This window comes from Chelonia mydas, chromosome 3 (genome assembly GCF_015237465.2).
Source record: "Chelonia mydas isolate rCheMyd1 chromosome 3, rCheMyd1.pri.v2, whole genome shotgun sequence".
Classification (NCBI taxonomy): Eukaryota; Metazoa; Chordata; order Testudines; family Cheloniidae; genus Chelonia; species Chelonia mydas.
In genome coordinates this window covers 168496725-168511824 of record NC_057851.1, presented here as the reverse complement: position 1 = coordinate 168511824, position 15100 = coordinate 168496725, and the positions used below count along the sequence as shown (strand labels likewise).

Here is a 15100-nt window from a genome sequence, read left to right as displayed (position 1 = left end):
GATAATGGACAGCTGTGGGATGTTTCAGTGCTGACCCACAGAAGCCTGGATTTCCTCTTTAAGCCAAATCAGAACTATTAACGTCATGGCCAGAAAACAATAAGTTTTAATTGAGGAAAAAATAAATACAACTTTTAGCTTAATTAAACTCAGATTAGATTCCCAAGATCAGACTTTTTCACAAATCTCCTCTGAAACTTGCTTTGGGATGGGCAAAATATTTCCTTTTATTTACTCCTTCAATAACACAAAATACTGTGGTGTAGTTCACTTGCATTTGTCTTTTTTTCAGAATGGGCTACAAATGATGTTCTGTTCTACACCAGTCAGAAGAACCTTGTATGCCATAAGGTGTTTCTGGCCACTTTCGCTAGTAGAAAACATGCTGAGTTAGTTTATACAGAACAAGATCCAAGGTAATATCTCTCATCAAACATATTAAACTATCCCTTATATATTCTTGTATGTGTTGAATTATAATTCATAATAATTTTCATAAAATATATAAACACATAATTGTTCAGAAAATCTAGAAAATGTTTTCTTCCACGCTATGTATTAAATCATGTAAAGTCTGTTTTTTCTGTTACTGATTATCAGGTGTGCTTGGAGAATGTACTCTGTCCGATTTGTGATCAGCTTAAATTTAACTGTTCTCGGTTACCTGTTTAGTGGTTCATAAATGTCAAGGTCAGTTTCAGGTCAAGATGTTCTTTGCTGAAAACCAGGTTGCATTTTTTTCTACAGTTAGTGTGGGTTACATTTGTTAAAAAAGAATGTTTGGGCTAAGCCTTGGTACTATGGGTAGTCTATGAGTGAAGCCATTGTGTGATCAAACTGTTGTCGACTGCATACCTTTCAGTAACCTTTCTGGAAGCAGTGGTTTAGGAAGAAAAGCAGATTCTTGCTAAATTGACTGCAGAACTAGTTTTCCAGCTCTACAGCATGATCTAGTCTCTCTGAGGATCCTAGCTTTATAAAGTACATTGTAAATATGTTGATAGTATTGTCTTACTGAATTACATTCTCAGTAAAGAAATCGTTTTTTAACGGGAGCATGGCTGATGCTGTACAACTGCGATGAAATAACTGAGATCCTTTTTCCAACTGCGCTTTATACATCCAATTGTATAAAACTATAAAGCAGGTGGCAGAATCAAGCGGAACAAGTTGCACTGACCAGACACTTCCCCACGGGTAAATTGTTGACACAGTTCTGAAGGTCACAGTCATTACTGTAAATCAAACAGCAAGCTGAGTGTAAAGATTCATGTTCTAGTGCAGTGCATAGCTGAACCACTTGCTTTGGGGGCGAAAGAAGTTAAAGAATTCTCCTATGTTACTATTCTACATCAGGAAGATGTAGGTGAACAGTTGAGCTCTTGAGATTTGCAGTATTCAGCTTCTTAGAAATGTTAAGATTTCTAGGCTTGATTAATAATATAATTTAAAAAAATAAAACTAGGGCCTTACACTTTTGTGAAAGGAATGGAACACTTTACAGCCTGACCTCCATGGAATCCTGGCTGATTGAGTGCAGTGCTTCACTCTGGTAGGCAATGGGTAACCAGGGGGCTTATTCTCTGCAAAGTCTAGAAGCTCTAACACCACCACAAAGGAGGAAAGGGAATGAAGCAGAGCAGAACCGTGGGGAACTAGGGGAGAGGCAAACAAGTAACAGTAGTTAACTCTGGAACATTCACAGACGGTATGGGGAAGACAACTACCAGCACAGTCAAATTAAAGCCCTGAAAATGCTCTTTAAAGATTTTGTTAATTCCTATCTGTAGATTTTAAGGCCAGAGAAAGGACCATAATGATTATCTAGTCTGACTGCCTGCATAACACAGGTCATAGTTTCTCACCCAGTAACTTCTGCATCAAGACCATATCTTCTGCTTGAGCTACAATATGTCATCTTAGAAAGACATGCAGTCAATGTAGAGCTTTGAAGAGATGGAAGAATGCATCACATCCCTTGGAAAGTTGTTCCAGTGGTTAATTATTCTTACTGTTAACAATTTGCAATTTACTTCTAGTTTGAATCTGTCTGGCTTCAGCTTCCAACCATTGGCTCTCATTAGGCTTTTAGCTGCTAGAATAAAGAGCCATCTGCTATCAGAAATCTTTTTCCTATGTAGGTATCTGTAGAGAGTTATCAATTCACCTCTTAATCTTCTCTTGGATAAACTAAATACATTGAGCTTTTTATGTCTTTCACTATAAGGTGTGTTTTCTAGACTTCAAGTTGTTATAGCTCTTTTCTGTACTCTTTCCAATTTTTCAACCCCCTCTTTTGAAGCGGGCCCAGTATTCCAGTAATAGAATCACTAATACCAGGTAATACCACCTCCCTACTCCTGCTTCCTCTGGTTATGCATCAAAGGATCACATTAGCCCCCTTAGATACAGTATCACACTGAGAACTCAGTTGGTTTTCTGTGATCTGGTGGCGGCTGATAGGACACTGTCTAAGGTTTTGGTATCATGCCTATTACCAGAGTCTCAAAGCATCATTGATACTGACATCCACTAGAGTGAAATGACTCTAAAACTCATTTTACATTTTTACAAACCTCTGCAGTTAAGAAGAATGCAGCACACGCAAGTGAAGAAGAGGCAGTACAGCTCAGAATGTCTCACGTACAATGCCTTTTCTCTCTTCCCACATTTACCAATGTCAATCCCAAAGTGGATCCAACTAAGGTTATCCTAATATTCAAACCAAAATGCCAGTCTCCCCTCCCATTCCAGTCACTGCCCCAGTCAGACTGAACCCACTGAAAATATTAAGTACCTCCACAGCATCGCACCATCTCAAAGGCCAGATGTTATTACTTCTAAAGTAGTTTTGTAGGTCACAAACTTGGGGGGGATTATTAGTCCCTCTGTGTCTTGAGTTCTGCTTCCAAGATTTTTCTTTCTACTTGGTCCCCAGGAAATTTATTTTTTCTTGTTTCTGCCACACCAGATTTCATTTACATCATTTTCTTTTTTTAGAAAGAAGAAAAGGAGTACTTGTGGCACCTTAGAGGCTAACCAATTTATTTGAGCATAAGCTTTCGTGAGCTACAGCTCACTTCATCGGATGCATACTGTGGTCTTTTTCATATTCTCCTCATATTCTTTTTAAAGAAAAGAAAATTGTCATTTCCTTCCTCAGCGGTTTTAAGCATCTCAGCCAAAGTTGGATTGTGTCTCATACTAGTGTAACAATGCTGCCTTTGGTGGGACACTTTTGAGAGTATCAGTTCAGGACAAATGGCTTAGAGCAGGGCAGTTACAGCCTAAGGCTGGGGTTCCTTTGCACATCAAGGCAAACCAAACCAGCCAAACAGAAAAGACTTTGATTATACAAGCAATTCCCTTAGACACTCCAGTTTCCCAGTATCACTACCAGTGCCACTCGTTATGGGGACGAATGGTTATGAAAACCAATACCCCAGTAAAAGAGAGACGTTCTCCTGATCCCAAAGGACCAAGCCAGACCCAGGTCAATATACAAGTCCAGTCTTACCCACAAATTACGCTGTTGCCAATCATTTAGAATCTAAAATCTAAAGGCTTATTCGTAAAAGGAAAAAATATAGATGAGAGCTAGAATTGGTTAAATGGAATCAATTACATACAGTAATGGCAAAGTTCTTGGTTCAGGCTTGTAGCAGTGATAGAGTAAACTGCAGGTTCAAATCAAATCTCTGGAGTACATCCACAGTTGGGATGGGTCATTCAGTCCTTTGTTCAGAGCTTCAGTTTGTAGCAAAAATCCCTCCAGAGGTCAGAAGCAGGATTGAAGACAAAATGGAGGAGTTTTCAGGGCCTTTTATATCCTCTGCCCGTGGAAGGACACCCCTTTGTCTTACTGTGGAATTCACAGCAGCAAGATGGAGTTTGGAGTCACATGGGCAAGTCACATGTCCATGCATGACTCAGTTCTTTACAGGCCGATGCCATTGTTTACATGTTAGTTTGAACGTTCCCAGGAAAGTTCAGGTATGGATTGGCGTCTCCCAAAGTTCATTGTCAGTTAAGTGTTTCTTGACTGGGAACTTACTGAGAATAGACCTTTCTCAAGAAGCTAACCAAATGCTTCACTGAGGCTACTTAGAATCAAAACACATTGAGATACAAGTACATAGCCAATATTCATAACTTCAACTACAAAATGATACACACGTACAGATAGCATAATCATAACCAGCAAATCATAACCTTTTTGTAGACACCTCACACGACAACCTTTGTACAATATTTGCTGCAAATATATAACAGTGGTTGCAGTTTGTCAATAACGTTACAACTAGCCAGTGTTTACTTTTGATTCACTGTCTTTCTCTGAAGCAGCTGCCATTACCCTTTGTCTCTCACTCCTCCCTATACCAAAGTTAAGTTTTTCCTGTTTTCTAGATGATGATTTCGAACGCTTTACTAAGCCATTCATTTGGGCAGAAGAGTTTGCAAGTTTGATGTTCTTTCATAATATGTTTTTTGCATCTTTTGAGCCTATTTAGTGGTTATTCCTCGATGAGCTGCCAGTTCGCCTAAAACATCAAGAAAATCTGTTCTTGTCCAACTGATTTCAAAACTTGCCTCTCATCACTGTTTCTTTGGAGAATTCCAGCTTTTTATAACTAACTGCATTTTTCTGAATCTCAGGAAGGAGACAACACATCTACCACTAGAATCCAGGAGTGCTGAACTTCCCATTCCTTGGCCTAACCACTAGATATGCTTCCTCTTGACTTAGATAGAATTACTTGATTCTGACAGAACTGAGGATTTTTTGAAATAAGAACTCCATGAGTTGAACTTCTTCTTTTTTTTTTTTTTTTTTTTTTTATGCAGATTTTTTGTGGATATATATTGCACAAAAGACAGACGTTTTCTCACCATCAACAGTAACAGCAAGACTAGTTCCGAAGTTTGGTTGGTTGACTGTAGCGATCCATTTAATTCACCTATTCTCGTACAACAGAGAACCAAAGGGGTCATTTATCATGTTGAGCACAGAAATGATGAATTATACGTTCTTACTACTTACGGAGAGCCTGCGGAATACAAGGTAATCTTCTGACAAACGAGTGAAGTATTGTATTGGTTCAGATGCCTGCTACAAATCACATAGAAGTATGACTTTAATTTATTTGTAAAGGGTGAGAAAGTTGATTTTATTTGTGTTTGACAGCTTACTAGAGGATTTAAAAAAAAAAAAAAACTAGACATGTAGGGGACTGCATGGCTCTAAGGACTAACAACCGTATATGGGAGTATTTCATCTTTAGGAATGCTAGTTTGACTCTAGCCCATCTGGTAATGGCTGAAAATTATTACTCTGATGGTTGTTTAGCCTGTATTAGAACATGTTATTGGTTTCAGTGCAATTTCTAGCTGGCTAGCTTGTCTACTGGAAAAATACCACCCACAGGTTAGTGATGAAGCACATTGGCTGAGCAGTGTGAGGAAATTTGTACTGCCATTGTCCATGCTGTTGTTAGATATAAAAAAACTAATTTTAGTCTGCAGGGCATCAGTCTATCACACTGCATCAGCACTAACCTTACTTCTACAAATGTACATTTCTACAATATGCATTAGAAATTTGTAACCACCCAATTCTATTCCCGGTCTTTAGTGCATACATTGTCCTGTTGGACACCACTTCATCTTTTTATTGACTTTCCTGCTGAGATGTTTAGAATCCCATAGAAAATGCTGCAAGGTTTATTTTAAAAAAAAAACACTGCTGCTCAGTTTCTTGATTTATAGGTTTTAGTACATAAACAGGAAGACTTGTCCCTTGTTGGAATAGACATCTAACTTGATGCCAACATTCTGCCTGGCTGGTTTATACCATTCTTCATTATATACACTCAAGTCAGAGAAACTGAATAAGCATGTGCAGCATTCACACAACTGGCTTAAATCTATTTTGAAGGTACTTCACCTTCCTCTAAAGAATCAGTTACTAGCCATTACTGAAAGCAGAGATGGCTAGATACCAGTGTTTATACAGTTGCCTTGGTGGCCCAAGCAGTTAGCCAATTTTCATGACTTTGTTGGGTTGTTTTGCCTACTAGGAGAAATTGATTATACAAGTCAGATTTTTTTTGTTCAATCCTGTTTACAAAGAATGTATATAGAGTCCCTAAATGCAGTAGGAACAAATAACAGGCAATGTCTTAACTTGCCATTTTTTACAGTCTTTCCAGTGAGTTCTGTGGCCCAACAAGCTGTCTCTTTGCTCCCCCTTAGGGCCACAGTCACTGCTGTTTCCCTGCCCCCCCCCCCCACACACACACACACAAGCACGCACACACAGATTCATGCAGCTGCAACCAATCAATCCTCTAACTCCCCCTGAGTTGTACCCTCAGTTCCAGGGAAACCCCTCAGCTCGCACATCTTACCTGCTTGGACAGTGGCTTCCTATTGTCTCAAGTTATAATCACTATATTAAAGGGCAGTTAATTGCTCCTTCCATTCCCATTTAGCCTGAAGGGAAGGATGGTTAGCATGCCCATCAACTTTAACCAGGTCTGTGATTGATGGCAGACATTAACACCTTCCAGTATGACAATTCCCAAGTGCGTATGCATTATTTTTGTCACTCCTGTCATTTCATTCATGTATGTGTTTTTTTCATTTTGTAGTTGATGAAGACTCCAGTTGGTTCCTATGGTATGGAGAACTGGCAATTGGTTTACACGTTGCAAGAAAAGACTAAGCTAATAGACTTAGAGATGTTCAGAGATCACTGTGTGATGTTTTTGAAACACTATGGTCATCTTTATTTAAATGTGATTTCTCTTGTTTCTCATTCTGTTCAGTCTATTAAGGTATATTTTAGATTTTATTTTTTAAATAATTGGTTTATTACATGAAGACATTCACATTTGGCTTTTAATATAAAAATAGAAATTAATATTAATGTCAGCAACAGAGAAGCTGTGAATACTACAACAGTGACATGCCATTGTGTGTCCTTTCCAGTGTATGTTACTGTCCTCTGTGATTTCATATTACAGACAGACCTGTTACCATAAGGCCAGTTTCTGATCCCCTTCCTCAGGTTAAGTAGTAGTCTCATTGACTTCAGTGGGCCAGCCAGTGGTGTAAGGTACTATGCAGTGAGAATTAGGGTATCATAATCTGGCCCACTGAGATAGCCAAAGTCAGATTATATTGAAAGAGTATTCGGAAAACCAATGTGTAATGCTGACACACCCTAATAGTAAGTAATTTAGAAGAATTATGTTTATTGCAATATGCTTGATTAAATATTTCCTCCTTTTCCTAGTTGTTAGATGCCAAATTTTCATTGACTCTGATTTTTTTCCTTTTAATTTCTATCTCATCAAAATACTTCAATTTCTGCAGACAAACAATTCAACCACAGGCTTTAAAATTGCTTCTTTGTATTTATTCAAAAATACAAATCTGAAGAATTCTTAGCCTTATTGCAATAAATTACTCCGCAAACCTCCTTCCTAATGGTGTTCCTATAGGTAAATATAGTACACTTTCAGCACAGTCGCCGCTTTCGCTTTCTTAAATTATCTTGTTCAGTTGAATCAATTGTTCAGAGAAGGGACTGCAATTTCTCTGTAAAACTTTGACTTTTAGTGGCACAATTTTTGAAGCCTCTATCAACCTGCTAACCAGAATTACTTAAAGTAAGTTGTGGTCTAGCAGGGGGCTTGACACAGGACCCTGCTGCTCTCAAAGAATGAATCTTGATTCCTTTCATTTTTAGTAGAGTTAAAGATCTTAAACATAATAGAAGTGAGTTTCTGAGTGTAGATGTGCCAAGAAAAGGTTTTGTTCTTCACAGTGGCTAGCACGGGAACAAAGTTAGAGGCAGGGGTTTTAAGTGGCTGAGCACTACTGAGTCAACTTACGGCACTGGAGTAATAACTGACATTGACTTGGCTGTATTACAAGTTGAACAAGAAGTGATATTTCACAGAGGAAATGAGATAAGGAAGATTGTTAAAAAATACAGTAGCATACAAGGTAATCCCTAAAGAGAGAATATCTTAATTATATATTTTTTTAAATCTTGCTAATACAGTATTCCCATTTTTAAATGGTCCATTGAATATGGCTGTATTTATTTTGTCCTCTCTATGAAAAACTTTGGAATTAGGTTTTATATTGCATTTTAAATCATTGTTGAACTTCATTAGGTGGCTTTAGAAAAAGATTAGCTAAATTCTTACACTTGCTGACACTGTTTCATTAAACATTTTAATGTATAAGACATGGAGCTTGTGTTAAATGCAAACTGAGGTAATTAAGCATTATGTCCAACTCTTTTCATTGGAGAGGAGAAAATGGACATAATTATAAAAGCAGTAAAAGGTTTCACTTCACATTTTTGGGATTATTAACAATCTTCATTTTCTCAGTTACCTGCATGGGCCTGTGCATTTGAGTCAGAACCCCATCCTGAGTACAATGCCAGCACTTGCTATTTTCAGCTCACCTCCCCAGTACAACCCCCTAAACGTTTTGCATATACGTTGGTGGAAAATCATCTCGTTGAGCAGGAGGCACCAATTACAATTAATTGCCACACTGTACGGTTAGAAGCTAAGAGCAAGGTAAGATTTTTCAGCCGTTTCCCCTCCTCACTACCTTCCCCACACACCCTACCTCCTCTGTAGAAACTTTTCTGGAAGGGAATAAATACCATAAAGAACTACTGGTGCCATATTTACTAGAATAGTAGGTGTTTTCTCCAGCGCTATAGTAAAAAGATCAGGAAAAGGCAGTGTTAATGTTTTTTCTAGATTTGGTGTACCTTGGAGCTGGTATGCTATAGTTAAGAGGCTGTAGCTGAACATGACATGATACAATTGTATTAGTGTTATGTCTTTATGACAAACAAAAAAAATGCCAAAATGATGTACAGCATACATCAGTCAAGAAGGGGGAAAAGTTAACCTTCTGAGTTTAAAAAAGTTGAGATGTTAAGTTAATAACAAGTTTGTTGCTACAGTTAGTGCTAAACTATTCAGTTCATAATACATATTGATGGTGTTACAAGGGGATGGAAGAGCTGGGTACTTTGATACTTTAAAAACACCTCAGGTGTTGCACTTAAATGAATTTTATACTCTGCGTCAGTAAACCAGCCCAGCAGAGGTTCAGTCTCTCGCTTTATTTTTCAAGAGTCCTTTGTACAATCTAAATGGGGGAAAAATTACTGTAATCAAAAAAACACATTTAAAATAAATAATTGACGTTTTCATTGCCATGTGTCATTGTGAACTCTGAAACATCCTTTAATGTAAAATACTCCTTCATTTCCAGGATGAAATTTTGGTGCCAATTACAGTTTTTTATAATACAAATTCTAAAGAGCTACACAGGAAACCACTTCTGGTTCATGTATATGGAGCTTATGGCATAGATTTGAACATGAGCTTTAAAGCTGAGAATCTGATGCTAATTGAAGATGGTTGGATATTAGCATATTGCCATGTTAGGTAAGTTATAGGTATATAATGTAATAAAGATTTTTATTTGTAGGGCAGATGGTCAGTATTCTTAAGACTCATCTGGATAGCTAGGAAGAGCCTTTTAATTTTGCTGTCTTGTACTGTAGCCATTCCTATAGTGTCACGTTTCCATCTCTCTATAAAATTATAGGTATCCTTTTTGGTAATTAAGTGATTCTATTACAACTCAAGTGCCTTAAAGCAAATAAGGTTAAATTCACAAGGTCCATGCACAGTGCTTGAGTGTCTCTACTTATCTACAGGATGGTTGTATTTGATTTTTCAGTTTAGCCCTGACAGTATCTGACTTCTCTAATACACACGTCATTTTCTGTAAAGTCATATCTTGTCCTTGCTCAAAAACATAATTTCTGCTATTATGTTCATGGTGTAAGGATTTACCATCACCCTCTTATTCCCAGGCCAGTAGCGTACATTCATGTTTGATCTATATCTGTTGAAAAGCATTTGCCTTTTTAAAACAGTATTCAAGCATATAACCCATTTCTTGTCTCTCTTTTGGCTAACTCTTCTCTGCTTTCTGTTCAGCTACAATCCTATCGCTGTCATTTTTTCCAGCTTTCATTTGGTTCTAAAAAATTCATTCATCTGATCAAAGATACAGGAAAACTCCATTATTTCTCAGTTATGTTCTTTAACAGGGAAAATGCAATGAAATATTATTTGTAGCTCATGAGGCTAGTTCAACTATAAAATCAGCTTCTAAGTCCAGTTACATTTATATTCTGATATTGCTCAATGGAAAACCATGTTCTTTTTCTGTTAACATCTTATGACTTAGCCCAGTCCTACTTGTTTTACAATGATAACATTACAGATGAAGAATTCTGGCAATTTATTCAGTTGAGATTTTGTTCTAAATTAAAGGATGCTGTAAGATAATTTAGATCAAAATTACTGGTTTGTGAAAAATATCTGAGACATTTCATACGATTAACAAAATAATATATATATTAATGAAGTATAATTTTAAAAAAATAGAATTAAACTCTCCCTTGAAGTGTTTGCAGCCACACATTGTAGCACTGTGCAAATGTATCTGAACCAGAAAGTGAAACTGATTTGCCTAGTGTCCTAACTCAAACTGAATGAAAGGCAACACCTCAATGAATGTAATGGGTGAAAAATAAACTGATTTAATTTTTCATTGTTTAATCGATTAGTAACACACAGATGGAAAAATGTAAATTTTCCCTGACAGTTTCCTTTTATTATTTATAAGTGTGTGTGTGTGTATATATATATGTATGTGTATATAATATAATTTTAAAGTGATATTATCTACTTTGGTCATTTAAAATATTGATCTACTGTGACAACAACCCAGGCAGACCTTCCCTCATAGTCCTTCTGTGATGACCTTATGGAATAGTCACACTAAGCAGATTGGTGCATGTGCAGTTCTAGACACAATGCACACATACTAGGTTGGGGGTTTTTTCCTCAGACATTTTACTGTGAAGAAGTGAGTAGGTGTTTGTATGTAGCTAGACAGAAAGGAAGAGAGGGTTAGTTATGGATAATAAAACATTATTTTGTACTACCACAGATGATGATGATGATGTCTTAATATTTGAAACATAAGCTCTGTGACATTTGTGACTTGAATTGTTTTAAATTTCAGGGGTGGCGGAGAGTTAGGCCTGAGCTGGCATAAAGATGGATGTATGCATAATAAACTCAAAGGTCTCCATGACCTTAAGGCTTGTATAATGCTCTTGCATGAACTAGGATTTTCTCAGCCAAAGTATACAGCACTAACAGGTAGCAGTGCAGGAGGAGTTCTTGCAGGAGCTCTGTGCAATGCTGATCCTGACCTCATCAGAGCCATAGTTTTACAGGTGAGATGACCGACTTCTAATGGAATAGGAGGTTAAACCATGCTGTTTGTTTTATCTTCTCTAATTTCAGAATTGGTCAGCAATTTCTTACTCAGTGTAAGATTGTTCAAGGATGGGGGTAATGTTGCCATTTCATTATACGAGGGAGCAGACAGGCATTCTTTACCCTGAAGAGCTAGGACTATGGAAGGCTATAGAAAAGAGAGTTGTCATAGTGAAGGTGAGAGGAGATGGAAGTATGGCTAAGGATTTCAGCAGAAGTAGAATCAAGAGGTGCTTATACATACACAACCTCTGTACACAACATAGAATAAATAATTATTTAGAAAAACTTTTTCCGATGCTCACTGCTAACCTGAAGAACAAGCTTACATGATTATAAGAGGATTAAAGGAGTCTTTCCATTGACTTCATTGGGCTTTGGGTCAGGCCGTAAATTTGTGCCTTCACAGACAGTTAGTGGATTGTAGTAGAGTAGACTGGACTGTACGTGAAGGTCCAGTGTCCTCTTTTGTTAACTGTATCTTAAATTTGTGAAACCATCTTTTTGTTTTGTTTTGTTTTTTTAGGCCCCTTTCCTAGATGTTCTAAATACAATGTTGGACACTGATCTCCCTCTGACAATTGAAGAACAGGAAGAATGGGGAAATCCATTAGCAGATGAAAAGTACATGGAATACATTAAAAGTTACTGCCCTTATCATAATATTAAGCCACAGGTACTAAGGAGTAATTAAACCATTCTGCTTTTTCTTAATACAGTGTATAGTACCACACAGAATAAACAAATAAAAGCATTTAATCATGAAAATGCAGAGTTGGATTTTCTAAGGATTCATTCTTTAGGGCCTTAGGACCATAGAGCTGATAGTTCACAAGCTCAGAGCTTTTTTTATGTGTTCTTAAAAGATACATCCTGATTGACTATGAAGAAGCCATCTTTGGCTAATTATTTCAGGAATAATCTGTATTGCTTTGTAGTGTACAAAATCATAAATGGCTGCTGAAATTGATTGAACCTCCCCTTAGACAATTAATCAATCTCAAAAGTTATTTGTTGCTGGCATACTATAAAGTATTAGATTATTCCTATTATACAACAAACGACAACATGAAAAATATTGTTTCTTCCCTTGTGAGGATTTTTAAATAGTTTTGCTGCCAGACTAGGGAATTGTCACTGAGGGAAGACGAGTAATGTCACTAGACATATGGTGCAAGTAAGTGTTTCAGTGTCATTTCTGAATGGCTAATTCATTTTCTCTGAACTGTGGCTGGTTACAAATGCTGTATAACTTCCCTAATGAGTCTTCTGTGTATGTGAACTCTTACTACATCTAATTTGATGCAAAGTTACTAATTTGACTCTTTTTATCTGTAAATTAAGACAACAGCAAGAAATAAATTTAATTGTAACTAAATTTGCTTATTAGTAAGATAAGTGACTAGAGCTCCTTTTGCATCACTCCTGCATGGGTGAGGCAGTCCTCAGGAACTGTGGAGCTGCTCCAGTGACTCTCAGCAGAGGGGCTGTGTTAGGAGGGGTCAGGCATGGTCAGAGTATTCTGCTCTTTGGTTATCACTTCATGGCAGATGGTCCCTTGAGGGCAAATCTGGCAGTTTTCAGACCAAACCAATTTTCAAGTTAAAATTATAGGGATGCTAATGTAGGACTTTATAAAAAGAAGCTGGCTACAATGCTAAATATAGAAGATATCTTTTCTCCATCATTGTCAAAAGTAATAAGCCTTCAAGTACTGTAATAGTATAGGGATTCAATGTGGAACTCTTCAGGTTGTTCACATTTTAGGAAGTCAAAATGTTAATAACTTCCCCCCCATCTCTGTTTTAGAGTTATCCTTCAGTTTTAATCACAGCATATGAAAATGATCAACGAATACCACTGATAGGATTGTTAAGATATGTTCATAAACTTAGAAAAGCAGAAGGGGATCATGCTAGAAGCATGAATAAGAAAGGTAAGTGGAAGTGTCTTTTATATACATTGTTATATAAGCACACACAAAAGTCACATAACTAACTAATTATCCATCAATCATATGAAATGTAAAAGTGGAAGGGACCTCAATAGGTCATCTAGTTCAGTCCACTGCACTGAGGCAGCTCCTAGACCATCCCGAACAGGTGTTTGTCTAACGTGTTCTTAAAAACATCTAATGACAGGTATTCCACAGCCTCCCTAGATAATTTGTTCCACTGTGCATGTGTGTACTATATAAAGCACAATATCTAAAGGTTGGAAGCAATTCAGGGTACCCATAACCTTGAGAAATTAGTCTACCCATATTTATTGTATGGGTTAAGCTGCCTACTTGTAATGATATGGGTAGGGCTAAAGCTTTTAATACTCAATCTCCAGATTCTTAAAAGGCACTCGGCAATTTGGGATCCAAAATTTGCCTTAAAATAGTCAAGCTAATGGGTGCTAAACAATGATTTTTTTAAAAAGTAAATTAATAATCCACTTAATCTATCATTTCATTGCTGTGAATTTTAAAGCCCTTTTTTTCAGAGCCTGCACAAACATACTATTTCCCTATTCATTCTGAAGTTGTAGACATGCTATTCCCGGAGATATAATGACATGACTGTTAAAGCACGGAAGTTATATATTGTTGATAGAAGTTATCACTAGCCAAGAACTTTTTTTCAGTAACAGATGCTAAAATTAATATTTAACACAACAGAATCCAACTAATCTATACTAATGAGGGGAAGAGGCCCTCTTTCACAGGTTTAGCTCTTAAATTAGCTGTTCCCATCAGCCGGGAGCCTAGTTGCAGGGAACAAGTAAAGATGGCAGCTGCTCCTGCCTTGCTCATGAAGAGAAAATCAATCCTTCTGAAAAGAATGGAGATAATTGGGTATGTATACTATACTTCCTGAAATATGTAATTAGGAGGAACTATTTAATGGAAATAGTTCATCCACCAACCCATCACTTGTGGTTTAATGTCTCACAATTTGGATTTTCAATTTTCTTGCTTGTAGAACTACACAAACATCTTGTCCAGGATAGTGGCAATATCATCCCTCTCCGCATAACATATACAGCTCCACCTTTCCTTGTTCATTCAACAGTGACTGACAAATGTTTTTGTTTCAGGAAACCTGATACCTAATATCATCTTAAATGTTCAGGCAGGAGGCAGTCATTGTGCTCCATTGTGGGAGGATTCATTAAATGAGGTATGATTCCTCTATTGTACACTTTTATAGTTAGGACAAAAACAAATCTATAATGAAGTGTATACTAACACTATGATGTCGTCATTTTGTGTATTATTTAATACACGCTGGTACTAACAAATGAGAACCACTGGTTGAGTTGGATGGGCCTGGGAGTTAGAATTCTCAGCTGCTGTTCCTGGGTCGCTGTGTGTATGACCATAGACAGTCACTTAACCTCATCGTGCCTCAGTTTACCCATCTTTTAAATGAGGTACGTAACTACAGTACTGCTCACCAGTGTTCTGAGCTTTAATGGTTTGTAAAGTGCTTTGATACCTTTGGATGAACAACTCTAATTAGTACAAAGTATTGGTACAGTAAAAGCGAAAGCTTTACACCATCCAATTGTAAAGTCTTAAAATGTTCTGATTTAAACTGCCTTTCATTTGCTCTCATCAGCCTTCTGGGTTGAGAAAATTACCAATGTGTTTCTGCAGCTTTAAATTTTGCAAGTTTGATTTATACTGTGGGGGGCAATTTGGC

General features: G+C 37.2%; 1 protein-coding gene across 4 annotated transcripts in view; it reads left to right on the top strand.

The window, feature by feature from the left end:
* Positions 1-15100, top strand: part of PREPL (prolyl endopeptidase like) — a 29853-nt gene that overhangs the window by 10750 nt on the left and 4003 nt on the right. For all 4 annotated transcript variants that reach the window (XM_043543780.1, XM_037895842.2, XM_027823005.3 and 1 more), the window contains 9 exons: positions 293-416; positions 4846-5062; positions 6651-6836; positions 8409-8603; positions 9316-9491; positions 11149-11365; positions 11935-12084; positions 13218-13344; positions 14493-14575. In XM_043543780.1, coding sequence (XP_043399715.1) covers positions 293-416; positions 4846-5062; positions 6651-6836; positions 8409-8603; positions 9316-9491; positions 11149-11365; positions 11935-12084; positions 13218-13344; positions 14493-14575 — 1475 coding nt within the window. The remainder of the gene's footprint in view (positions 1-292; positions 417-4845; positions 5063-6650; positions 6837-8408; positions 8604-9315; positions 9492-11148; positions 11366-11934; positions 12085-13217; positions 13345-14492; positions 14576-15100) is intronic.